Genomic DNA, 27,740 nt, shown 5'->3' with positions numbered 1-27,740 from the left:
GTGTGTATGCATTTGCAATATCGACCTTCACTCTGTAATATTTTTTAGATTCCCATCTATCATGGCTGCCATCCGACTTCGAGAATTTATTGACCGCCGCCCTGTGATCCCACCCAGGTAATGTCCTTCCAGACAGAGATGCCGTCCAGAGCTGCCCTGGGGCAGTCGGACACCTGGGGGGCCAACTTGCTCACCTGCTGCTCTCTGATTGACAGACAGCTGCTTCCAGAGCTTCCAGTGACGTTTCTTTGGGTTTGGGAAAGTTAAAAAAAAAAAAAAAAAATCCCACACTCATGGTAAAATCCAAGCAAACAGGCAACTTCGAACTCCCCAACGAGAGAAGGATCTTGGTTTTTGCTTGGAAAGCCCACATTTTAGTGGGGGGCCCTTTACTCTGCTTGGAATCAAACAGACTCCTTCATCCTTCTGCCATATGGGGGGCGGTTGCACAGATTGAAACTAAGTAGGATTTTTATGCTTTCTCCCGCTTCATAATGGTCCAAGACTAACAAGTCCTAGATGTGTTTTATTGTGCTAAATCATGGCTGAGAGATAGTGGATAATAATCTATAGGTCCTAACCTCGCCTTCCCTTCACCACTGGCCGTGGGGTCTGCAAAGTGTGAGAAACTGAAATTCAGGCAGGAACTCTCCCATAGCAAGTGACTTGGGAGTCAGCCTCTTTGGCTTCGTGGTTTCAAGTAAGCCTCATGTTTGTTTTAGTGTCTAGTTATTTTTAACAATGTTTAGTCAACAAAGATAAGTCCTTCTGCTTCCAGAAATTACTGAAGCAGGGGCAGCGAAAGGATGCTTTATTCCCAGATACTGTGAGTCCTCTTCGGAGACCACCCTTCACCCACATGAGGAAGAACTGGAGGGAAACAGGGATGGGTTCCCGTATTTCCCAGTTTCTGCCTCCCCACAAGCCCTTGGTCTTTCTGTTGTGTTTGAGGCCTGTCTTGTCCACTGTCGGGTTATTTAACTGCGGGTCATCTCCTGGGCCAAATGGAAACAAACCTCCCCCAGATGCTGCTGCCTGGAGTTCTGTGGAACCAAGTCAGAGTCACTGGGCCTGGCCTAAGCCAGCCTGTGGGGAGCCTGAGGGTTAGGGTGGGACAAAGTGCAGGAGGCAGGGGGTCCATGAAGTCCTAAGAGGGGGGCTGGATTCTGTTCTCTGTGCTCATCCATCCGAGGCCCACAAGGAGGCAGGCTGATGAACTAGGCTGGGATGCCAGCCTCCCCACCGTACTCACGTACTCACGGTGGAGCTGGTCCTCGTGGACTTGACGCCATTGACCTCTGCAACAGTAGGGGGGGCCAACCCTTCCTGAGGTTCCTCAGTGGTACCTCTGGAATGTTATCTCCCACACTCCCCTCCCTCTCCCCATCACCACAGCCGACTGCCCACTCCTGTCCTCCTCCCTCCCGTCCTCCAGAGGGCGCTCCATGAAATGTAAATTGGATCAAAGCCCTCCGTTGTTCGAAACCCTCCAGTCACTGCATGTGGCATAAAATCTAAACTCTGCTGGAGCCTAGAGGGCCCTCCATGAACTGGCCCTGCCCCCGCTTCAGCCTCCTCCCTCCCGCTGTCTTTCCTTTGTTCCCCCAACAGGCCAGCCTTGCTCACACCCAGCACATATTCGCTCATTTCATCTTCGCAGCGACTGTGAGGTATAGAGGAGAAACTGAGGCATGGAGTAGTTCAGCGACTGTCGCAATCCTAGAGATAGGATTTGAAGCCACGGGTCTGGCCTCAACATCTGTGCTCTTGATCCCTGCACTTGGCCGCATGTCCAGGGACGTCCCTGGGGTGGGCTCATTTGCCCCCTCCACCCACCACGGTCACCCCTGTGGAGCCGACGGCCACAGGTGGTAGTTCTTCCCGTGCACATTTGTTGAAAAAGAAAATGAACGTGAATCAGTGAGTATCTCGTCGCAGATTTGTGGCTTGGCCTCCTGCTGACTGGCAGTCGCTGTGGAAGGCACGGACCTCCTCCTTCCTCTCAGACAACATCAGGTCCCTCCCTACATGCCCAAACCTTGGCGCCTCGTGAGGGAAAATGGAATCACACACTGTCAGGGGCACCTGATAAAATTAAATGTTCAAGAGTTCACAGAGCTCCCTTAAGAACTGAACCAGATGCAAGTGTGATGACTTGCTGTCCCCCCAGGTGACAGGCCCCCTCAGGCAGGGCTGAGGGCCGGGTTGGTCTGCAGAGCACGGGATGCTCCCAAAAAGATTGCTTCATGTGAGGAAGCCCAGTGCAGTGTGGAAGAGAAGAGATGGCGAATTTCTGTCAGACGTAGGATGGATTTTTAAAACACCACCTGAAGTGGTGTCGGGGAGACCCAGAGGCAGCCGCTCCTTCCCAGAGCCGTGGCAGCACCTACCACAGATCACCAAGGACGTTCACGTCATCTGGTTGACTCAGGGAGTCATTCCAGGGGGGTGATGGTGTGCCCCACACTTTACTGATGGGGAACCTGAAGATCCCCTCTTCCTTGAGGGGATAACGAGTCTGGGAGAAGGCAGAGCGGGCATGGCGTTGTCCCATCCTCTGTGCTGACTAGCTCATGTCCTCTCTAAGTGACTCATTCCCTTGAGCCTGTTCCTGACTGGCCCAGCGCTTACTCATTGTGTGTGATGAGTTAGTGCCTGAGTGTGGTTTCCCTACCAGATGGCGAACTCTTGGGTAGAAGACAGTATTTATCATCACTGTGTCCCTAGCACCTGGCCCATGGCAGCTGCAGAAGGGCCTTCAATGGGGAATGGTCTCACTGAATGGAAGGCCGCGTTTTCTCCTATTTGAGCTGAAGTCAGTCACATGGGGTGCTTGGAAAGTCTACCCAAAGAGTTGGAGGCAAAACCCGCCCTCTATTCCCCAAACCATTCTGCTTCTCCACCCAGCCCTCCTTCCCTCCAGCGCCCGCTCACACACTTCCCCTTCCTTTCTCAACTCCTGGGCCAAAACCCACCAAGAGAGATTCCCCAGGGACAGCGAGCAGGGCTTGTTACCCAGTGCTGGCAAAGAAGGGCTTCTCCATTCTCAAAACAGCTTTGGCAGACTACGTTCAAGGAGCAGGGCTTAGATGACTCACCTGTATACAGCAGGCACTGGTTATATGCATGCTAGGGAAGAACCCATAGTCAAGACTCAGCCTACGGGAAACGGCACAGCAACGGTGAGAAACCAGTGTGGCTTTGGAACCCCAGCTGGGTTCTTAACAAACCATAACACGGCCCGAGGGTCATCTCTCCAAGGTGGTGCTTCAGAAACCGGATGGGTGCCCAAGAAAGTCCCTCTTCTAGGCACTCAGAAATGTCATTTTTCCGTGTTACTGTGCCAGTTCCTCCCACTTTGTATGACTAAACCCCTGTTGTCACGTACTCTTCAGGGCTCAGTCACATCATCCCAGCCATGGGGCAGGCCCAGACAGCCTGTGATTTTCTGAAAATCAGAGCTCCCCGAGGTCCTGTTTGCCGAGACAGACAGACCCACCCTGTTCACAGTGCCTGCCTTTCATACTTTCTAGACAGCGAGGTTCCCACCGGCCCCCACACACTCCACACAGATCTCAACCCTGGCCACGTGTTGGCTTCTCAAATTCCCCCCACACAGCTCAAGGGTTCTCCGCGTCCCACGTCAGTGATGATTACCATTGCCTCTTGGCCAGTCTCCATACCTCTTGTCCCATGGTCCTCCACTTCGTGGTCCGCACTGCCACTGGCAAAGATCTTTCTAGAGTAAAAATGTCCCTAAGTCTTTCATCTTCTTAAAAACGCTACCAAGATTCCGTGTCACCTACAAGAGTGGTTTCAACCTTCAAGACACAACTTTCCCTTTATGTATAACAAATATCTTGTAATGTTCCTCCTGCTCTTCTGAAATAAAATCTGCAAATAACATAATCCAACTACATGCAATTCTTAAATAACTACATAAAGCAGGGACTACAATCTACAAGGAAAAGTAATTGATTATAAATGAAGGCGTCTTTCAAAAGGTGAGGTCTGGGCACCGTCGTACCCTCACCGCGCCCTCACCGCACCTCGTCTTGCCTCGCCTCGCCTGCCCCCAGCTCTGGGGGTTCAGCTATCTGCCCTGAACACCTTCACGCCCAGAAACACTTCCTACCCAGTTTGTGCCTCAAAACTTCCTCAAAACCCAACCCTCCCCAGTGGGGCTAGGCTTCCTCCTCCAGCCCAAAGCGCCCTATGCTTTAAGCCTTTCTAGTGCCTGTTCATTTCTTGCATCATACGCTTAATCATCGCAGTTTAAAAAACAAAAACAAAACCCTCGTGAAAGTTTGTAAATCTACCCAAAGTAGAAAAAAAAAAATCAGCACGAGAAACACTCATTTATCTATTTTCACATTGCAACAATTATCAGCATTTGCCCCCTGGTTTTATATGGCTTCTTGTTTCTTTTTCTCATATTTTGAACCTAATACCTGACAAGTCGAATATTTCCTTATGAATCTTGAGAACCAAATCCTGAAAAATGAGTAGCAGAATATACTCCCATCAAGAAAGAAATTCCATGGGTTTCAAGAGCTCCTTGCCAGGAACCAGGGACAAAGTGCATGGAATTTTTTATCAGACCACAAGTGGCATTCTTCTGTAAAGAACTAATGGAAGTAACTTCTTTTTTATTTTTTTTAATCACTCTCTTACTTTCTCTACTAGTATATTCGTCACTCATCAGGGAAAGGACGTCCAGGGATATTACCCCGGGCAGCTGGCAAGAGTCCATTTTGATTCTAGTACGAAGAAACATCCCAGGTGAGACACCCTCCCAGATCTTGGGTCTCAAAATTTTCACTAAAGCTAGAAGGCTAAGTGGAAAAAAAAAAAAAAATGGGAGTCACAATTTGTAGTCATAATAGTAATAACAATGGATAATAATAATAATTGTTATTTAATGGATTCAAAAAGTGTGGAAGGAGCTACACCAAACTGTTAACAATGGCTTTTTCTGAATGGTAAGAGGGCGGTATTTGTATTTTATTTTTTATCTTTTTCTCTGTTTTCCAGATTTTCTCTAATGAACATGTATTACTTTTATAATCAACAATAAATATAGAATGTTATGAAATCATCAAAGAAATTAATAAACATCACGAGTTCAGAGTTTCACCTTGTTCAACAAACTTACCCTTCCTGAGACTCAGTTTCCCTCTCAGTAAAATTGTGAATTTGGCCTAAATGGTTTCTGCCTTTCCAGATGCAATTTTTAACAAGAAGAAAAGGAAAAAATAAATAACAGTCACTTCGACATTATTTTCTAGTTTGGAGAGGCTAGAAACCACAGTAGTTAGGAACCACAATTTGAGTTAACTTTTGAAATGGTTGATTGTGGGCAATTTTAAATCCTTCTCTGAAGTCAGTTGCCTTATCTGTTAGGTAAAATAATTGGTGTAAAATTCCAGAACATAGCAAGCTTTCGAAATATGATTGCTATAGTTTTGAGTTCATTGTCTACTATATTTTACAAATTTCTTCTCTTAATCGCCTTCACCATAGTCAACTCTAGATTAGCCTCCATGTAAGGAAAAGGGAGCCAAGCAGCACAGAGTCTTAACTTAATAGAAGATCAAACTAGAAGGCGCGTTAGAGGTCATTCTGATCCAGTTACGTGAATCAGATGTAGCCCAGAGAAGTGCCGTGTCTTGTACCCGAGGTACAGTGGGTTGGTGTGAAAGCTGGTACTTGGGACGATGATTCTCAGTTCAAGGCTCTGTGTTCTAATTCAGATACACAGAGTTAGCTAAACTCTAAACTCTTGTCGGGGCTGGCCCCACCGCCAGGGCACTCTCCCCATGGGCTCTGTGGGCTGTGATAACACCCCCGACCCAACACCCAGTACCTGAATGTCAGTCCTCCCCACAGGACAGCTCAGGCAAAGGGAACCTTGACTCTACTTGACTCTGACAAGACTAGTGCCCACCCAAGACCAGCCTAAAGGGGAAGACTGAGTGCACATACCAATCAGTGAATTTAGTAAGCTTCTAGTTAAAAAGAAGGAAAAGACAAGCCCCTAAGCACTTTCCATTCCCTCCACCAAAAACAACAACAACAACAACAACAAAACAAAACAGGAAATAATGCAGTTCTTGGGACAAGTCCTAGCTTCAGTTTTTGTGGTTGTAGTATAACTTGATAGGCATCTCCTGGCCTACCTTCCCCAGGTATATTCCTCTACCAATACTGTTTCCGGTATTAGAATCGGAACTTTTGAATGAAAGTCTTATCTTCAGGACACTGATGCAGTACTTGAAAATGGCGACTATTCTGGTTCCATAGAAACAGCCAAGGCAAGAGCCGAGCGGGCTGCCAGTCCAGCAGGGGTAGAGATGTAGGGACAACCACCAGGATGTGCTTCTGAAGACAGGCACAGAAGTGACCAGACCTCCAGGATGGTTACACAGAACCCAACCTCACAAAGGACTGACCTGTTGGTCAGGCAACTGATGTTTGATCATTGCAGGGGTGTGAGGCATGCCTTTATAGGGAAAGGAGTGTGCCTGTCCACCATTTAGGGTAGCCACTTTGCAAGACCCAGTGCCTGTAAAGCATGAAATAAGAGCAAGTAGAGGTGGGCAGGAATTCTCGATGCTTCTCCAAGGCGATGAACCATGGAGCCCCATCCACCCACCAGATACCCCTTCACTCCCCACCCCTGACCAGTACCACACCCAAACCATAACATTCTCACCCTTGCTTTTCCTGAATTTGGACAGAACCTACCCATTTCTGCTAACCACTCATTGAAGAAGGCCCATTATAATCAAGTTTTTAACCCGAATATGGAATCACAATACATTATGATTATATAGTTTCAGTCACCTCGTTTAAACGTGATTAATCGTGGTGGTCCCATCAAGTAAGACTACGTCCTACTACTAGATGACTAGGTTCAGATGTTCCTAAATCTCACCCAACATCCAATATTTTTCACACCTAGAGCTGCTCATTTCATATATTTTATAGTTCAAAAATACCCATGTTGGGGTGCCTGGCTGGCTCAGTTGGTAGACCGTGTGACTCAGTCTCTGGGTCATGAGTTTAAGCCCCACATTAGGAGTAGAGAGTACTAAAAAAAAAGGAAAATAAAATAAAAATTTAAAATATGCATGTTTATTACAACATTCAGAAAACATTAATAATAAAGAATTGAAATTACCCATAGTGTCACACTCAGAGATAATCATGCAGAATATTTCAGATCTACACAAAATGGAATGAATAATATTTTTTTCAAAGATTTTATTTATTTATTTGACAGAGATCACAAGCAGGCAGAGAGGCAGGCAGAGAGGAAGGGACGCAGGCTCCCTGCCAAGCAGAGAGCCCGATGCGGGGCTCGATCCCAGGACTCTGGGATCATGACCTGAGCCAAAGGCAGAGGCTTTAACCCACTGAGCCACCCAGGCACCCCAGAATGAATAGTATTTTGAAACCCTTTTTTTCCCCAGTTTATTGGGATTCTGTTGACATATAACATTGTATTCCTTTAGGGTGTACAACATAATGATTTAATATGTGTACATACTGTGAAATGATTATTACGATAAATTTAGTTTATGTCTATCACCTCATAGAGCTGTAAATATTTTCACTCATGATGAAACTTTTAAGATCTACTGTCTTAACACCTCCCAAATATACAATACAGTATTATTAACTATAATCACCATACAGTACATTATATTTCCAGAACTTACTTTCTGGAAGTTTATCCCTTTTGACCTCCTTCACCCTTTTTTTTTTTTTTAAGATTTTATTTATTTATTTATTTGACAGAGAGAGAACACAGATAGGCAGAGAGGGAGCCAGAGAGAGAGGAAGGGAAGCAGGCTCCCCGCTGAGAAGAGAGCCCGATGCGGGGCTCGATCCCAGGACCCTGGGATCATGACCTGAGCCGAAAGCAGAGGCTTTAACCCACTGAGCCACCCAGGCGCCCCCTCCTTCACCCTTTTTTTCCCATCCCCCAGCTCTGCCTCTGGCAACCACCATTCTGTTCTTTTTCTATGCATTTGGTTTTTTTTTTATATTCCACATATAAGTGAGATCATACAGTACTTGTCTTTCTCTATTTGACATTTCTCTATTTGACATTTCACTTAGCACAATGTCCTCAAGGTCCATCCCTGTTGCAGCAAATGGTAGGTTTTCCTTCTTTTCGTGGCTGAATAGTATTCCATTTTCTACGCATACACAACATCTCCATCCATTCATCCGTCAATGACCACTTCCATTGTTTCTGTGTCTTGGCCTTTGCTAATAACACCGCAATGAAGGTGGGGGTGCAGCTATCTCTTTGAGATAGGAATTTCATTTTTTTTCTGATAAACATCCAGAAGTGGAATTACTGGATCATATGATAGTTCTATTTTTCATGTTTTGAGGAACCCACATACTGTTTTCCACAGGGCTGCATCAGTTTGCATTCCTGCCTACAGTGCTCGAGGGTTCCTTTTTTTCTTTTCTTTTCCTTTTTTTTTGCCAACACTTCTTATCTCTTGCCATTTTTGATAACAGCCATTCTAACAGTCGTGAGCTGATAGCTCGGTGTGGTTTTCATTTGCATTTCTCTGACAATTAGTGACTTGGAGCCCTCTTGGTGAACCTGTTTGCCCTCTGTATATCTTCTTTGGAAAAACAATGTCTATTCAGATTCTCTGCCCATTTTTTAATCATATTGTATTTTTGCTATTGAGTTGAGTTAGTGAGGTATTTTGGATATTAAGTCCTTATCAGATCTACGATTGGCAAATATTTTCTGCCATTCTGCAGGTTGCCTTTTTATTTTGTTGGCTTCCTTTACTGTGCAATAAAAGCTTTTTAATTTGATGTAGTCCCATTTATTTTTGTTTTTGTTGCCTTTCCTTTGGGTGTCAAATCAAAAAAAAAAAAAATCCTTGCCAAGACTGATGTTAAGGAATTTACTCCCTATGTTTTCTTCTAAGAGTTTTATGGTTTTAGGTTTTACCTTCATGTCTTTAACCTATTTTGAGTTGATTTTTGTGTATGTCATAAAATAGTTTTATCTGTTACATGTGGCTTTCCAGTTTCCCAATACTACTTATTGAAGAAGAAACTATCCTTTCCCCATTGTATACTTTTGGTTCCCTTGTCATAAATTAATTGACTACATATATGTGGGTTTATTTCTGTGTTCACTGTTCTGTTCTGCTGATCTATGTGTCTATTTTTATTCCAACAGTATACTGTTTTGATTACTGTAGTTTATAATATGAAATCAGGAAGGATGATATCTCCTCTATGTTTTTCTTTTTCAAGATTGTTTTGGCTATTTTGGTCTTTTATGGGTCTATACAAATTTTATGATTCTTTGTTCTAGTTCTATGAAAAATGTCTGGAATTTTATAGGGGTTGCATTGAAAATGCAGGTTACTTTGACAGTATGACCATTTTAGCAATATTAATTCTTCCAATTCATGAGCACAGACTATCTCCCCATTTATTTGTGTTTTCTCCCATTTCTTTTATCAATGCCTTACAGTGTTCAGATTACAGATCTTTCACCTGGTTAAATTTACTCCTAAGTATTTTATTGTTTTGATGCAATTGTAAATGGGATTGTCGCCTTAATTTCTGTCTGATTGTTCCTTGTTAGTGCATAGAAATGCAATAAATTTTTGTATATTGATTTTGTATCCTGCAACTTTACTGAATTCCTTTATTTTTTTTAATTTTTTTGAAGATTTTATTTATTTATTTGACAGAGAGAGACATAGCGAAAGAGGGAATACAAACAGGGGGAATGGGAGGAGAAAGCAGGCTTCCCACCAAGCACAGGGCTTGATCCAACACAGGGCTTGATCCCAGAACTCTGGGATCATGACCTGAGCTAAAGGCAGATGCTTAAAAACTGAGCCACCCAGGAGTCCCTACTGAATTCTTTTATTAGTTCTAACAGGTTTTTTGTGGAGTCTGTAGGGTTTTCTACATACAATAATGTTATTTGCAAATAAAGACAGTTTACTTCTTTTTTTCCTATTTGGATACATTTTATTTCTTTTCCTTGCCTAATTGCTCTGGATGGGACTTCCAAAACTATGTCAAATAAAAGTGGTGAGAGTGAGCATCCTTGTCTTATTTCTGATCTTAGAGGAAAAGCTTACAGCTTTCTACCTTTGAGTATGATGTTAGCTGTGAGCTTGTCATTACACTGAAATATGTTCCCTTGATACCCACATTGTTGACAGTTTTTTTTAAATCACAAATAGATGTTGAATTTTATCAAAATTTTTTTGCATCTTTTGAGATGATTGTATGGTTTTTATCCTTCAATTTGTTATTGTGGTGTATTTTGTTAATTGACTTACAGATGCTGAACCATCCTTGCAGCCGAGGAATAAATCCCACTTGATCATGGTGTATGATCCTTTTAATGTATTGTTGAATTCAGATTGATAATATTTTGTTGATTGAAACCTTGTTCTTTATAGTAGTTTTGAGATCATTTACATCCCATATAACACATCCATTTAAAGTGTTCAATTCAACTGAAACCTTTTTTAGACCTAATTCTGTATTGTAGACTCTTTCCCATCTCAAAATGTATAATTCTACAGCACCACTTTTAATGGTGGTAGGGTACTCATATATATTCATGTTATTTTCCGAATAATCCCCCTTTTTTTCACATGAAGATTGTATCCCTTCCTTTATGGTCATAAAATACCTTGGTGAGCATTCTAGGAGCTAAGTCTTTGCTGACTTTCCTACTTTCTGGAGTTGCTGCGACAAGGTATGTGCACATTTTAAGGATATCAATACTCGTCACCAAAATGTTCTCCCACAAGTTGCCCAGTGAATGTGTACTCCCAGAAGTGCGTGAAGCTATTCCCCCGTTACGTACTGATTCTTCTTTATTTTTACCTTCAGAGGGTGGTTATCTGAGTGGAGGTACAGGAAAGTTATAAGTGATTTCAGTATACTGAAAAATTACAATGGGAAAGGGCCTTGGGGAGATCTGGAGCACAGGAAGTAGCCGCGCATGAGCAGACCCTACAGAACTTTTGGTGCAGGTCACCTTCTGTAACCTGTGATCGGGCAGGAGGAGGGATGTTAAAGCAGGGGGGCAGGGAACCAGGATCCCCGAGCCACCCACTGGAAACTGCTGGGCTGACCCTGGAGCTTTGGAGTCTTGCCAATGGCATCTCGGTAGCCTCCTAGCCACTTCCAGAGAATGGATCTCAGCTGGTGAAAACATGGAATGCTTTTCTTCTACTGGGTGGTCAGTAACCTCTTACTATTTTCATTTAGACCTCTCATAGACTTGGCAATCCCACCCCAGAGAAAAAGTCCGATTCAGCCTCAACTAGACCAACAAACTCTCATCCGATATATTTGTTTCCGAAGACATTCAAAGCCCGCTGAACCATGGTATAAAGAAACCTCCTACGAAAGAGACTATTCTCTGCCATTTTATAAGATCGGTAAGTCAGGTCAACCCCTCTTGCTCTCTGAGATCAACCTCGCCTCAGATGAGCCTTTCTCGTGGGTTCGCTGCCATCCGGGACCAGTCAAGTTGGGGGAAAGCGTTCGTGTGTGCCTAGTGCAGGAAGAATTTTGAGACTGAACCAAGGCTGCTTCCTCCTCTCCTCTTTTTCCTAGCTCCCTATGGAATCAAGGATAAAAATGCACAAATGTCCTTGGTAGGAAGCAAGCTCAAGTGTGACTGTGTCTCACTGAGCCCCTCGTTACTCAACAGATTCCTGATTGTGCCTGAATGTATTATTAAGGGAAAATTTTTTCTTTCTTAGTCTCCCATTTTAAATGGCTTTATGACAAGTATTTGACATTTGAAGACATATTTCAAAAATTCTAATTTCCCTGTATGTTGCAACATGCGTATGAACAGCCACGCCCCCCCCGCCATGTGACCCTGGGGGTGCACACGTGGACCCCGATGTAGACATTACTTGTATTCCTGTTGTCTCGGTTGCTTTGAATTTTAGCAAGTGGGAGGAGTTGCTGCATTGATAGACTTTCTAAATGAGCAAACCTCACAATTTCTGGGGGCTCTTACACTGTGGCAGACACATATTTTGTTCTCCTAAGAGCTTTTAAGGTAAGTGCTATTACTTACCCCATTTTACAATAAAGGAGATCGAGTTGCAGAGACAATTAATGAAGCAGCCCCAGATCACAGCGCAGTAGGTGGGAGAAGCAGAATTCAGACCGAAGCCATCCGAGATTTAGAATTCTGTGCTCGACCCTTAAGCATTACTGCCTTTATCACAGCCGAGAGTCATTTGCATTACTCTTTATTTCATAATTTTCTTTCTTTTTGCTTGAACAAGAACAAGGAAATATGTAGAAGGATGGTGGGGGTGGTGGCTGGGGGTGAGGAGGAGAGGCCCTTCCTTCTGTTCTCCCCGGGAGAGGGCAGCAGCCTCGATGGGGCGCGAGGCCAGAGATGGGGCTCGGGTCCCAAGGGAACCAGGAATCGCAGCGACCAGGAAGACGGGAAGCAGATGGAACCAGGCATTCTCCAGACAGTGGAGCCACGGAGAGGGGGGCAGGAGAGGAAGCGGGATGGGGCGGAAATGGGCAGGAGGCACCTGGCGTAAGAGGTTACCAGCAGTGAAAAGCTGGGGTCTGGGAGGGGCGAGGATTGGAGGCTGAGAAAGTTGCTGAGAGGAGAGGGAGCTGGTAGCTAAGATGAGCTCATTTAGGGAAGGAGGTGCCAGGAGGGAGTGAGGGATGGTGGAAGTGGGGATCCCCCAGGGAGCCCTGGGAGGGCTGTATTAAAGAAAGTTGGGGGGGTGGGAGTGCATGTGAGGGGCTGAAGGGTGCGACCTGGGGGGAACAGAAGCCCCCAGGTCCTGAGCAGCTGGAAAGAACGGGTGGTCAGGAGGTGTCAGTGGGGCTCCTGTCCCCACAGAACAGGTTGAGCAACTTGCCCTTTCAAGACTGACTGAGTAGGAAATCATCTTCCCTCCCACGTGGGAATTTGGGTGGGCCTTGAGTTACCAAAACGAGAGTGAACGGGACCTTCTTTACAACTGCTCTGCTGTGAGGGACTCCACTTAGATGGACACCGAAGATTTTCTCCCGTGCTTGTTTTAGACAATTCCTAATTCTTTCCAAACCTACAGCCCCGGGTGAGTGTTTAGCAAAGGAGTTGGATATTTACCATCTCCTGCGTCCCTAGCCCCGTGCTGGGTGCCAGGGGAGGAGGTGAACACAAGTTCAGGCTCCGACATCAGCCACGGGAAGTTCCCAGTCTGATGGGGAAGGTGAAGCAACCATCAGCCTGTCACTGAATGATTAAGAAGCCACTAGCGGGGTAGGAAGATGGGGTCTAGAACATGGCCATGGGGACCCAAGCTGGGCCCCGCTGGGTGATGTCTGAGGCAGAGAAGTGGTGCACACGGCAGAAGGGACCCTGCAGCCAGAGGGGTGAGCCTGGAGGGTGGGGGAGCAGGGAACAGGCCAGGCACGAGGACACTGGCCTGTCTGGAGGAGGAAGTGGGGGCTCCCGTGCAGTTGGTGGAGTAGGACAGAATGGCTGGAACTGAAGAGGAGTTCGAGGAGGGCGTCTGCAAAGTTTCATTTGGACAATCAGAGCCATCTTGGGACCCGTCAAGGGAGAACCCAGGTGGCCTCGGAGGCTGTTGGTGGGTCGGCCTGCTCAGGATGGGGTGGAGAAGGCACGACTATGTTGGCAGTCAGGCAGGATGGAGCTGTGGAAGCGTGGGCAGGACTCGGGCCTTGGGGGCCGCTGGCCTGCACATTCTAGCTCTGCAGGGTTAAGCAAGACACTCAGCTCCTCTGAACTTTCCTGTGCCTGTGTAGAGTGGAGATTGAACGTCTGTATTTTAGGATAAATTGTTACTATTTAAAGTATCTGTCCTGTGCCCAGAACTGTGCTAAGTGGTATGCACATGTGTGTCCACACTCGTGGTTGCCATGAGTCCTAACAGCCACCGTGAAAAGAGGTATTATTTACTGCACGTAGCAGAAGAGAACACTGAGTCGTAGAGACTTGAGGAAACTTCCTCAAGCTGTAAGTCGTCCATCCAGGCCATCCAGATTCGTCGCACTCCCAACCCTTGCTCGGAATTGAACTGAGGAGGCTTCGTGGGAAATGGGAAGAAGACTCATGTGGTGTAGGATCTGGAGTGGGAAAGGACAGTATTAAGAGAGAATTCATGAGAGAGGAGAGAGAAATTAAAGCTCATTGCTCAGCTTTCCACATCTGTGGCACGATTGTCGGTGCCTCTGATAGAAACAACGGTTTTCCGTGGAAGTGTCAAGTTGGCACCCATAGACCACTGAGAAGAAGACGCTGGAAAGCACAGGCAGGAAACCGAAGACAGGAACAGGGTCAGACAGTCCCCTCCCCTGGGAGGTCTGAGGCCCAACCCATTCAAGAGGTAATTTATGTTGAAATATTCACGGCTCCAGTCACTGAACCACGGATTGTGTGCACATTAGTTATCTTTCCTGGAGTAACGTATCATCCCAAGGCCTAGTGACTTAGAACATAAATGATGATTTCTATCTTTTAGCTGGGCAGTTCGGGCTCAGGGTCTCTCAAGGGGTCAGCCAGATGTCAGTGAGCCCTCTATCACCTGAAGGCTTGACCGCGGCCAGAGGATCCATGTCCAAGGTGGCTCATTCACATGGCTGTCACTCATACGCTGGCTGGCGATGGGGGTCTCGGTGCCTTTCCGAGTGGGTTCCCCACAGGGGTGCCAATGGGTCCTGCCCTGGAATGGCCAATGAAGGGAGAAATTATAATGCCTTTTATGACGTAGGCTCAGAAGTCACACACTGTCACTTCTGAGGTGTCCTACCAGTCACACACAGCCAGCCCTGAGGCAGTGTGCAAGGGGATGATATAAGGCACGTGTGCCAGGGGGTGAGAATTACTGGGATCCATCTTGGAAGCCGGCAACCGTAAGATGATTCACTCATCGGCACCCGTTATGAACTAGCCACTGTATGTCTGGTGGGGGTTGACAAGAACCTGCTCTCAAGGAGCTGACATTCTTTGGGGAGGGGCTGAGGTACAGAGCATAACCAAGGACATTTTTAAAAAATTATAGGCTGGGGGCGCCTGGGCGGCTCAGTCGTCGAGCATCTGCCTTTGGCTCAGGTCATGATCCCAGGGTCCTGAGATCAAGCCCCGCATCGGGCTCCCTGCTTTTCAGGGGCCTGCTTCTCTTTCTCCCACTCCTTCTGCTTTGTTCCTTCTCTAAATAAATAAATAAAAATCTTTTTAAAAAATTATAGACTGTAGTAGGGCTGTAAGGGACATAAGCAGGGTGATAAGTGCGGCTAAGGGAAGTTACTTTTAATAGTGCAGTCAGGGAAAAAACCTCTATACGGTTTTAGCTGAGCCCTGGAAAACAGCAATGAGTCACATGAAGAGCATTTAAAGGAGCAGTGAAAAGCTTGAAAGCAGGAAAGGCCTCGACATGTTTGAGGAACAGAAAGGAGACAGCAGAGCTGGCGTGTAGTCCGTGAGGGTTCGCATGGTAAGATGCCCGGGTTCCAGTCCAAGCCCAAAGGGAAGATCTGAACGGGTTTCGAAGAGAGGAGGGCCCTGTCGTTTGTATTTTTAAAAGATCACTCTGGCTGCTGCTAAGACCCTGTTTGAAGATGAACAGGAGGCAGGGCAGGCAGACCAGTGAGGGAACCATTTACTAGTTCAGAACAGAGATGATGGCAGCTTGGAGCAGCAGGGAAGACGAAAAAGAATGAATGGATTCCAGAGATATTTTGGAGGTGACATCAGTGGGGCTTGGTGATAGATCTGCTGTCAAGAGCGCTTTGATTCATTCATCTGTGTTCTCGCAGTAAATAATCTGAGAGCCTACCCGGATGCCAGGCATTGTGCAAGGTTTTGGCAATACCACATCAAGCAAAAATAGATACAAAGTTTCTATGTTCGGGAAGCTTCGGTGGGGAACGAGGAGAGAAATAAGCACACCATTTCACCTGCCATCAATGCTAGGAAGCAGAGTTTATGTGATGCCGTAGGAGCACTTAACAAGTCAGAAAGAGACAACAACAAGTCTCTGAGGAAATGATGAGCTAGAAGTTCACCAGGCAAGGAGTCTGGGAAGAGCTTCCCGGAGAGTGAGGCATGTTTGAGGGGCGTGACATGTTTGAGGAACTAAAAAAAAAAAATTCCAAAGAAATATACGGAAGCACAGAAGTCAGGAAGGGTGGAGCTGGCTGAGGCTGGAACAAGGAGAGGGTTTACAGGTCATTTTCAGCTGTGACACCTCTAGGCTGAAATTAATGGGAAACCAGCAAAAAGTTTGGAAGGAGGACAGAGGCGCCATGATTAAAAACACATTTTGAGAAGATTGCTCTAACTGTGGAGAGGGAAAAGGAGGCAGGCTGGGGAGGCGGGTGGGGCAGAGATCGAATTTGGTGAGTCAGGAGGCCATGGCAACGGTTAGGCTAAATGTTCTTAACCTCAGTGACATCACTTTCGCAATCCCAATGCCCAGGACAGCCCAGACCGATCAAACCAGGATCTCCCGCTGGGAGAGGGTGGTCCCAGGCATCAGTACCTTAAAAAATTCAGATTAATCCCACAATGCAGCCAAGTTTAGGAAGCAGTGGTTTGGCGACTGAGGATAGCTGGGAACAGTGGAGAATTGGATGGATTTGCCAGATACTTGGTTGGCCATTGTTTTGTAAACAACAGTCAGGCAGGCGAGACCCGGGAGAGAGAGGTCTTAAATCTGAGCACTTAGAGTGAACACAGCAGGGGCTCAGTCAAGCATGTGTTTGAATCAAGAAGCTGACTCCTTGAAGGAGTCTTTTGGGGGAAGGGCTCCTCACAGAGTAAGATGGATGGTATCAAGGTGGCAGGTTTTTTCTCTTGACCATCTGACCAGTCTTTGTGATCAGATTTCAAAGGCAGGGCTTAGGACTGATCTGCATTTCATGGTCAGTTCTTATTTCTTTTTGGGAATTGGCGAGAAACATTAAATAGAGATCGTGATAGATCACAGTTATTACGCAAGAAATTCTTCTTCAGTAAAAAATTCCTCCTCAGGGCATGGGGGCTCATTCATTTCTTTAGGGAACATTTAGGCAGCACAGACTATAGGCAAGACACAGTGTAAGAAATGAAGACTTTGTCCTCAGAGAACTTGAGCTTGGGAGGACAGGATGGCCCCTCAGACAAAAATTGCCCTTGTATTCCTCACCCCGGCACCAAATGCTTAAAAGAACTCATTCTTCAAAAATAAAATATATGTTCTCAATAGCACTGTGACCCTTAGATTCTCTGAACTTCCGTTCTCTCATCTGCGAAAGGATAAAAATAGTATCTACCTAAGAGAACTCAGATATCCCTGCAAAGACTTTAGCATTCTGCCTGTAACATTTATAACCCTTCAAAAAAAAGTTAGCCATTATATTATTACTGATCAAAGAATCAGCATGTGCCAAAAGACAAAAACAAAAACAAAAAACCCAAGGCAATGGAATTGTACCTCATATAGGGATTAAGTTCTAAAACCAAGGCCTAAGGTAATAATCACATAGAATCAAAGTTATCCTTGAAAATCTCTTAAATTGTTCAAAATGATAATATTAAATGATACTAAATTATTAAAGTAGCTGGAGTAAATGGGATTCCGCAAGTTGGTTAAATTTTCTCTCTAGTTCTCAATTAATTATTCATTTTGTTTTTCGATGATGATTTTCAAAGACGTCACCCCCACAATTCCACATGAACAATAATTTCATTTTATCAAATGGCAAGGAAATCCCAAAAATCATTTCACACGTCCTTTGCATAGTATTCCCCACCCCAAATTTGCGTAGCATTTTTCAGGCTCGAGAGCATCTACTGTCTGTGGGCATGGAGATTCAGAAGGAATCCCCACAAAAGTCTGTTGAATTTACCTCGTTAAACGAATGGGTCATTCTGCTCCACTGCAACTCTGACCAAGGATCACTGAGGCTGGTGAATGGGATTCCCCACATGCCTAAGCCACTTAGATACATTTCCCTGAGACACAGTGAAACCCTCCAGAAGGTCAGAGTTGCTATGTTAACCCCACCGTAAGCCTCGGGAAGTCAAATGGTTACTTACTACAGACAGGTACACACTTTACTAAATTCGATTTAAAAATCCTTCCAGGGATGGCATTTCTGGTCATACTCGGGGGTTCAATGAAATGTTATCTATTCTTAATATCAAGAAATGTTTTCATCTTTCGGTGCTATTGACGTGCTGTGGCCAGTGGAAGAGAACAGGGAAACGATCAGGGACTTTGGGGCCAGATAATCCTGGGTGGGGTCCCCTCACGATCCTATGAACTTGGCCAAGTTCATTAATCTTTCTTAGATGGTGAAACTATGGGCGGGTCTGTGAGCGTTACTGTAGATATTAACGTAAGTAAAACACCAAACACAGTGCACAGCACTACACATAATATATTTGTGTTACGATGGTATCATTGAAACGCTCTGCTTTTTGGTTCGTCAAGATGATTGACGCATTTAACCCCCAGCCCTCCTTGAAAGCTCACCTTTGGACAGCAGAACTGTCTGTGACTGTAGATGAGAGGTTATAAAGTACAAGGAACTCCAGTGGGTATGACTTTAGGGATGGCAACAACTGAAGTTTGACACAAACATCATACAAAATGATCCGTTAATAATGTAGGGTTTAAAGGGTGTGGGGGTCTAAAATTAGGATGTCAAATGCCAATTTATATGGCTGATTTAATTTTATTTTCATTGGGCCTAATTCAACAGTCTGCCTATTGATCAGAGATTGAAACACAGAAATAATCTTTTGAGTATCAAGTCCTTCCCCCCCATGTTTTACATATTATATTCATTTGTCTTAAATCTGCCAAATTATTTTGTTATTGCACATAATTGTTGTTGACCATATGTTAAAATTTAGGAGTGAATGGTCTTAAAATAAATCCTTAATTTGTTTTCAATTTCAGATTGGGACCAGAAGTTAGCCACAATTTCATCGAATCCTAGACCACTAAATTCACTGCCAGAGTTCTACTGTTGTGAAGACAGGCTGCTTTGAAAGAAAACGTTTTAAATTAACATAACAATGGCACACGGAAAAAACAACATGCAGAGTTCCTTCTTGATTCCTTTAGATTAAAATAATGACAGAACGACTTTTGACTTAAGAGTGAGTGTATCCAGATGGCTACAATCCTGAAATATTTACCTGTTGCAAATGCTTTTCAGAATAAGGTGATCAACCTAGGGCAGGGAGTCAAGAGTCAAGTTTAAGAGAACTTGCCATCTGTTTGCACATCAGCCCCAACACCAGTCTCATTGCTGGTGTTGACAAACCGTCTTACACGTAATCCAGCAGTTATACTGGGCACCAGGTGAGACCATTATCCGTTCAATAACTGTATCACTCACTGTTGGGAAAAAAAAGTAAAAGAAGAACTTGGGGATGTAGCCAAGAAGGAAGACTGCCAACACCACAGACCCCTAAAGCTGCTGTGGATGTAGTGACCTATGAGACTGGTAAAAAACAAAAGAATTAATTTAAAGTCTGTACACAGAGAATGAATACCCCTATCTGAACAATTGGGCATCAATTCCCCAGGTAAAAAACTAGAGGGTCTTTTCTAAAGAAATGAATGATCCTGAAGAAAAGAATCCTACATTCTGGCCCCTAGTAACCCCCCAACATACAAGGTGGTTCCCCACTCAACATCCCAAAATGAAGCCTACCAGTTGATAAACTTCCCCCAGGAACACAATTTCTGGTTGTGTTCCATTACCATGTCCTCAGATGTGAAGATCTAACCACCACCTGATAGTCGGAAAAACAGCGTAACATGAAAGACAAAGACCAAAATAGAGAGAAGAAATGATGCCGGAGGAAACAATTCAGGGAACACCAAGGAACCTAAACCAAGCTAACAGAGCAACATTGTCATCTGACAAAGGATGCCTCAAAATAATGACATCCACTAACATGAACAGTCTTTCCAAAGCTCTTGGAAATGAAAAATATGATTGCTAAAATTAAAAATCTGACAGCACTAGAAGAAAAATGTGAAAAACTCTTTTTGGAATAGAAAGGCAAAGAAGATTATTGTTGTAAAAGAGACACAGAGGGGCACCTGGGTGGTTCAGTCTGTTAAGTGTCTGACTCTCGGTTTCCGCTCAGATCATGAAATCAAGCCCCACATCAGGGTCCACACCCAGAGGGAAGTCTGCTTGAGATTCTGACCCCCTTCTTCTCCCTCCTCCCCTGCTCCTCCTCCCCCTACTCAAGCGCTCTCTCTCTCTCTCTCACAATAAATAATCTTTTTTAAAATAAAAATAAAAAAATAAGAGACCTAGAATAATAAATTAGGGATTCCATCATCTGACTAATAAGCATCCTAGAGACAGAACAGAAAAAATAAGAGAAAATCATCAAGGGACCAGAAACTTCTCATATGCAGGGGTTTATGCTGTGGCCTCACACATGAAAATACAGAAAATAAAAATAACCAACTTTCAGTTTCACTGATTTTCTCTGTTGTTTTCCAGTCTCTATTTTGTTTCTTTGTACTCTCATTTTTGCTAATTCCTTCCTTTTACTGGTTTTGGGTTTAGGTTGCTTTCTTTTTTTAGCACCTTACAGTGTAAAGTTAGGTTGTTGATGTGAGACCTTTTACTGTCTTCAGTTTCCTGAACTGAACTGCCCATGTTTGCGACATCCCATGGTTTTACTGTGTTGTGCCTTCGTTGTCATTCATCTTTTAAGTGTTTCCTGATGTCCCTTGTGATTTCTTCCTTGACCCACTGGTTAAAAGTGTGTTTTTAAATTTCCACTGTTGATGAATTTTCCAGTTTTCCTTCTGTTATGGATTTCTAATCTATCCTGGAGAATTCCCCATGCACACTTGAAAAGAATGTGTAGTCTACTATTTGGGGGTAAAGGGTTCCATGAAGTCTGTTAAGTCTGGATGGTTAACATTGTTGTTCAAGTTCTCAATTACCTTATTGATCTTGGATCTGACTCTTCTATGAATTACCAAAAGTGGGGTATGGAAGACTCCAACTATTATTGCAGAAATATTTCTCCCCTCAAATCCATCAATGTTTGCTTCATATATTTGGGGCTTCTGTTGTTTGGTGAGTATATATATTATAATTAATATCTCTTGATGACTCCTTTATCAATACATAAAGTCCTTTGTTGTGACAGTTTTTGACTTAGTCTATTTTGTATGATATTAGAATATCTTTTCCATTCTTTCATTTTCAACCTACTTGAATTTTTGGACCTAAAGTGAGTGACCTAAATAAATAAATAGAGTGAGTGACTTGTAGACAGCATACATGACCTTGGGTTAGGCAGAAGACTTCTTAAGATGATAGTGAAAATGCAATCTGTAAGTGAAAAACTCAATAACTTGGACTTGATCAAAGTTTCGAACTTTCATATTTCAAAAAATACTACTACAAAAATGAAATGGCAAGCCACAAATAAGGAGAAAATATTTGCAAAGTATGTATCTGATCAAGAACTTGTATCCAGTTTATATAATGATATACAATGATCTGGTATAATTAAAAAGAAAATAACCTAATTCAAAAATGGTCAAAATATTTGAATACACTTCACCAAAGATATACAAATGACCAAGAAAAGAAGTTGCAAATCATTAGTCACATTAGGAAAATGCAAATTAAAACAACACATCCCTTCACAAACAATTAGAATGGCTACAATCAAAAAGACACACTATTACATGTATTGATGAGGATATGGAGAAGTAGGAACCCTTTATACATTATTGGTAGGTGTAAACTGGTGCATTTTCGAAGTTTCTTTTAAAAAGAAATTATAAATGTACAATATGCTCTAGAAACTCCACTCCTAGGTGTCTAGCCAAGAAAAATGAAAAGATATGTCCACACGGACTTACAAATGCTGCACAGATGAATGAAGAAAAGGTAGCATATCCATATAATGGGCAAAAAAAGGCATGAAGTCCCTGGTATGACTTCATAACATTACATTAAATGAAAACAGCCAGATACAGAAGACTGCATATCCCATGATTTCACTTACATGAAATGTACAGGAAAGGCAATTTAATTGAGACAGAGAGTAAATTTGTGAGGTTGGGGGTGGGAATGGGGAGTGACTACAAATGGGACAAAGAATTTTTTAAGGTTTTATTTATTTGAGACAGAGAGAGATAGAGAGCAAGCAAGAATTCAAGCCGGAAGAGGGGCAGCAGAACAAGCAGACTCCTCACTGAGTGGGGAGCCCGAGGGCGGGCTCAATTCCAGGACCCTGAGATCATGACCTGAGCTGAATTCAGACACCACCAACTGAGCCACCCAGGTGCCCCTGGCACAAAGAATTTTTATGGGGTGATGGAAATGTTCTAAAATTGGATTATGGTGATGGTTGCACAGTTGTTTAAATTTACTAAATCACCACACTGTATTCTTTTTTTTTTTTTAAGATTTTATTTATTTATTTGACAGAGATCACAAGTAGGCAGAGAGGCAGGCAGAGAGAGTGAGAGGGAAGCAGGCTCCCCGCCGAGCAGAGAGCCCGATGCGGGACTCGATCCCAGGACCCTGAGATCATGACCCGAGCCGAAGGCAGCGGCTCAAACCACCGAGCCACCCAGGTGCCCCACCACACTGTATTCTTAAAACAGATGAATTTTATGGTAATAAATTATACCTCAATAAAGTTGTTTCAATAAAAACCATTATGTATGTACAATTTTGACATAAATAAAACAAAATCAAACCAGGAAGTCTCTAAGGAAGACAGATTGATACTGTGCAAAAAGATGATCCAAATCTTATTTTCCTTCTCGGGTAGATTCTGTAAAGGTGGTTGCAGTTCTAGATGAGATCAAGCGAGGCTGATGGTATATACATTGGTATTTCCAAACAAAACTCTTCTTTGGTTTTGGTGAAATAAACAAAAGCAGTGGGGAAAGAGTTATAGAGCTAATAGTCTTTTCTCCCCACCCCCACATTCTGGAAGCAAATCTTCTATGTGACTGCTGAATCCAGTGAAAGCATAGTTTTCCCTGCATTCACCTCTGTATTTGTGTCAGTGTGGACATTCATTCATGGGGTTTCTAAAGATTGAGCCAATAAAGTTGTGCCAAATGCCAGTATCCCGACCATACTTCCCAAAGGTGACAGACAACGGGTTTCCGAAAGTATTAATCACTAAACATAGTTCTGAGGTACACCTGAAATTGGAAGTTACTATCAGTCAACTGCTGTTGCTCATTTCTTAAAAGCATTTAAAATTATATTCTTTTAAAAATTTAAACAATACAAAGATCAATCAGGGATTCCTTCAAGTCCTCTCCAAGTGACCAATGTTAACTCTTTCATATACCCCCCTACATACTTGTCCAAGCTTTAGATCAGGAGTTTTCAATTTTCTCCTTCCCTTCCCCACTCTTTTCCAAATGGAGCTGCACAGTAGAAAACATGCTGTGTTCATGTCAATGTGTCATGCACATCTTATAATCGATACATATCGATCTAACTGGATGTTTTTAAAGGTTTCATAGAAGATTATGGTATGCCATTAATGGACATTCATGTATTTCTAATGATACATTTACATGCAAAACAGGGCTGCTTTTGGGGGGGCGGGAAGGGATTGCTGGTGAGTCAAAGCATTTGCAAATAAATTGTATCTGAAATTGCCAAAGGGCCCCCATTTGCAGTATTCCCCCCCTGCTAGTATACGAAAGGGCCATAGCACTGATTTTTTGCATATTTACCCCTCTGCAAGTTGGAAAGTGGTATTTCAGCACACTAACCCACATTTTCCTGTCTGTAGGGGACAGTGCCTGCCTTTTCAGGTTTTGGACCATTTACATTTATTTTTGGGGGGATTAACTGGTATGTATTACTTTGCCCACCTTTTCTGTTAGCTGTCATGTTTTTACTTGTGGCGGCTGTGTGTGTAAGGGATATGTGTTGAAATATTTTTTCCCAGCTTGCCTTTTGTTTTCTTGGTGTTCTTTGTTTTTGTTTTTTAAAGAGCTTTGTTCCTAAGTATTTAAAAACTTTTTAATTTGGTCAAATCTTATGTATTTCTTTAGGGTCTCTAAGTTTCCTAACTTTTCTATACAAGGCTCTCCTGAAGCTATTTTCCTGTATTACTTTTGTAATTTGAGTTTTATTCAATCTCAAGTTCATGTTTTGAGATTGTTTTGCTATCATTTTTTTAATGTACTTTCCCAATGACATGGAATGCCATTTTAAGCCTCTCTTATCAAGCTTCCATTATGTTGCAGCTACCTCTGAAATGCCCAGTCCATTCCCCTTGTGTATTCGTTCATTCCCATGACATCACTTACTCTGACTACAGGAGCTTAACATTGTTTTAACACCTGGTGGGGAACAGCCTCTCGGCACGTACTTTTTTCAAAAATTCTCTTAGGAATTCTTGCACATTAATTTTTCCACCAAAGTTTCAAAATAATTCTGTCCAGTTACACAACCCCCTGGCAATTCAGACTGGAATGGCATTCAACTCACATACTCAATTGTGAAGGACAGCTCTATCAACCCATTAATATATAAAAAATATATTAAAAGGGCATCTCCCCATTGAAATACCTTGTTCTGCCATTTATCTCCCTTCTACTGCGCTTTAAAATTCGTTCCAGTTTTTCTGTGTCCCTGTTATGCCCCCATAATCATATCTATTACATTTTGGCCTTGACCTTTTTTCAGGGGAAACGTATTTTCGTTATTTGGCAGAGTCCTCCTCCAACTTTTTGCCAACTTTATCTGCCTCACCAGCCCCTCATTCATTTTTTTCAGTTGCTCCAACTTTCCAAAATGTTTCCAGCCTCTGGGTCTTTGCCCTTGTCCCTCTGACTACTCACCTTCTTGATCTGTTTGAATCCTGTTTCTGCTAAAGGCCATTTCTGATTCTTTCTGAACTGAGGTTAAGTTCTTCCTAACACCCTGCACTTTCCCACTGTGGCGCAGATTGCTTATAAATATGTTCGTCTGGCTGCTGCCTTACAATACACCACCGCACCTCCAACACCTAGCAGATTCTAGCAAATACTCTTGTTCAATAGAGATTACTGTAATACAGTTACGTAGGATTTCCAAGACTGAACTATATCTGAAGAGCAGAACCTCTCTCTCAACCAACTTACAGCTCACTTCTAAGGACAGAGAGGTGAGGATCACTCAACCTGGTCAAAATTGAGTAAATGTCTATCAACATCAATAGACTTGCACTTTTTTGATTAAAAAAAAAAAGCAGTGACTTGGAGAATCAATTTTTTTCCTTCATTTGTTTTTTCTGGTAATCTCTATACCCAACGTGGGGCTCAAACACATCACCTGGGATCAGGAGTCGCGTGCTCTTCCAGCTGAGACATCCAGATGATGTCTCAGTTAACACGGGTATTTTTGTTTGTTTTTGTTTTCAAGTTTATTTATTTATTGAGTAATCTCTTTGGAGAACGAGTTCTTCACATCTGCCTCTGGAGCATTACTAAAATGGTTTCAGTAACACAACACTTTCAGCCAAGATGAGAATGTGGACTTAAAAACCCCATTTCAACTCAACCTGATCTGTAATTCAAGTAGGAAGATAAACGGTAAGGAGAAATAAAAGCCCATTCAATTTCCATTAGCATAAATAAAAATTATTTATTGTAATATTAAATATGAATTTTACACAAAAGTCATTATTGATTGGCAATGGGCTTGTAAGATCATCTGTACTATCCTTTTTGTTTACTGAATCCAGCAAGGCTGGCTCTATTTCAGAATTTTCTGAAGTATTAATAAAAATATGTCTAGTGAAGACAAAAGACATTCTTTCCTAAGACTGTTTTGATGTCTCCCCACCCCATCCCTACATACTACAGGAATAAAACTCTTCTTTTATATACTAGTATCACCAGTACTTCTTTTACTAGAACAAAAACACATACACAAACCATACTAGAAATATTCCGTTCTTTTTAATCAGCTATTGATGGTATAATAAAATAAATTTAAGTGGCACCTAATTTAAACATTTAAAATAGTTCACTGAAGGATAATCTACAACACAGTAGGTTAAGCCTAACTGTCAAAACAACACCTCTTTTTTTTCCAAGAAAGAAAAAATAAAGGCATGATCAAAATTATAACTGACAATTGGGTTCATTTGGACACTTATAGATGATTCTGTAGGCATACTGGCAGGCACAATGTTGAAAATCAATCCACTAGATTTAGAAATAATGGTAAGATAAAAAAACAAAACAAAATAAAACCAGCTATACATTTCAGAGTTAATGCCCGAAATTAAAGAAAAATATCCACCAATTATCACAACGATCTTTTAATGACTGATTTTTTTTAAACATTAAGATTGTTGTTTAAGGGAACATCTTTCTCTGGACATTTAATTAAATGCCCAATGTATTAAATAATTTACAGAGAAGTAAGTTTTGTGTTCTGTACAAATTAAAGGATACATGAATATAATCCCCTCCCCCTCCCTCGCCAAAGCTCAAATTTGCAATGGTCTCAGCAGAAAATAAACAGTTCACAAGTTAAACAGAATTTATAGCATTACAAAAGTTTACAGAATCCTCTTTTCATCATTTTTTTCCTAACAGCAAAGATCACACTGACAAATTGAATGACCAGAATGTAAAAAATATTTGTGCAAAACTGCATTAATTGTTCTTCCCGTTTAGTAGAGAGAAAAGCTAAGAACGCACAATGACAATATTGAAGAAAAACTACACTGAAAGGAATTCCATTTTAGATTTCAAACAACACAGATCACACTATGACTAAACACTGAAAGAAAACGTGGCACCGTGAGCAGCAGGAGCAACACAGGACTCGGCGATTCTGCCAGCAGAGGCGGCCGACGCTGGAACACACTGGAAGTTTCTCTCCGCGTCAGCCCGCCATCTTCAGGGGCTGGAAACAATTCTAGGGCTTAAAACTCACTTCGATGTCTTTCTTCTTGAGATTTGCAGATCATAAATGAAATATTTAATAAAGCCCTTTCCCTCCCTCCTGAAGGAGTGTTTCTTGCGTCACTGGAAATCCTTAAAAGAGCTGAATCATAGACTCTCTGGATTTACCTACCCCGATCCATTTCACTGGTAGGGGAAGAAAGTACAAGAATAGTATCAGTTCATTTATAATGTTCAATCCTTGAGATGAAAAGATCCCCACTCTTCTCAGGGTCATTATTTAACTTTCCAGGTGCCTTCTGCGATCCTTTGCCGTCCTGCTAGAAGACCAGGCTGATTTCTAAACGGAACACACCAGCGCAGGTGTGTGCCTTACCAGTTCTAGTTTTAATCATGTGGTATTTCCAAGTCTTCAATGCCTACTACTTAGGTTAGCAAAATATTGGCCCAAACCAGCAGAGACGTAAAGAACCCTGGATTAAGTCCCTAATTACTAGATTAGATCTAAGCATCTTTGATAAAAGCAGGATGCTAAGAGGGGACAGTGTAACTTTTGTATCTCAAAGAAGTAGAAACACCTGGAAGAGAATACTATTTTAACTTGCACAGACTGAACCAGTCTATAGAAATCTCTAAATATTATACCACATGGGTTAACCTTCATGGAATTTTACACAGGACATTGTTAAATTCACTATTGCTTGTATTTCAAAAAAATTGTTGACTAAGACCCATAGCAAACGTGCTGACTAAGCTGGATGGACATCGCGCTGGCTGGGGCAGCTA

General features: G+C 42.8%; 2 protein-coding genes across 3 annotated transcripts in view; one reads left to right on the top strand and one right to left on the bottom strand.

Moving 5' to 3' along the window:
• The first annotated feature begins 61 nt into the window (after positions 1–61).
• On the top strand, positions 62–19,066 carry C17H1orf100 (chromosome 17 C1orf100 homolog). 2 transcript variants are annotated; one of them, XM_045982070.1, is made up of 4 exons: positions 62–117; positions 4,687–4,782; positions 11,392–11,468; positions 18,975–19,066. In XM_045982070.1, exons 1-4 carry the CDS (start codon positions 62–64, stop codon positions 19,064–19,066), a joined length of 321 nt encoding a protein of 106 aa, XP_045838026.1. The 2 variants fall into 2 exon arrangements, with proteins under 2 accessions (XP_045838026.1, XP_045838025.1); XM_045982069.1 differs by having other exon boundaries at positions 11,296–11,468.
• A 6,909-nt stretch (positions 19,067–25,975) lies between these two features.
• Positions 25,976–27,740, bottom strand: part of ADSS2 (adenylosuccinate synthase 2) — a 33,819-nt gene continuing 32,054 nt past the window's right edge. The window contains exon 13 of the mRNA XM_045982860.1: positions 25,976–27,140. Within this exon, the coding sequence (XP_045838816.1) occupies positions 27,088–27,140 (53 nt within the window). The 3' untranslated portion in view covers positions 25,976–27,087. The remainder of the gene's footprint in view (positions 27,141–27,740) is intronic.

Source organism: Meles meles, chromosome 17, assembly GCF_922984935.1.
Source record: "Meles meles chromosome 17, mMelMel3.1 paternal haplotype, whole genome shotgun sequence".
NCBI classification, from domain to species: Eukaryota; Metazoa; Chordata; class Mammalia; order Carnivora; family Mustelidae; genus Meles; species Meles meles.
Note: the sequence above shows the minus strand (reverse complement) of the source record. Positions and strands in the feature narration are given on the sequence as shown.

Bases quoted from the DNA above. Each gene is read 5' to 3' on its own strand.
- C17H1orf100 (XM_045982069.1), top strand. From the start codon at position 62: ATGGCTGCCATCCGACTTCGAGAATTTATTGACCGCCGCCCTGTGATC. The intron at 118-4,686 runs GTAATGTCCTTC...TTTCTCTACTAG, and splicing joins CGCCCTGTGATCCCACCCAG to TATATTCGTCACTCATCAGG. The intron at 4,783-11,295 runs GTGAGACACCCT...ATTTTCATTTAG, and splicing joins AGTACGAAGAAACATCCCAG to ACCTCTCATAGACTTGGCAA.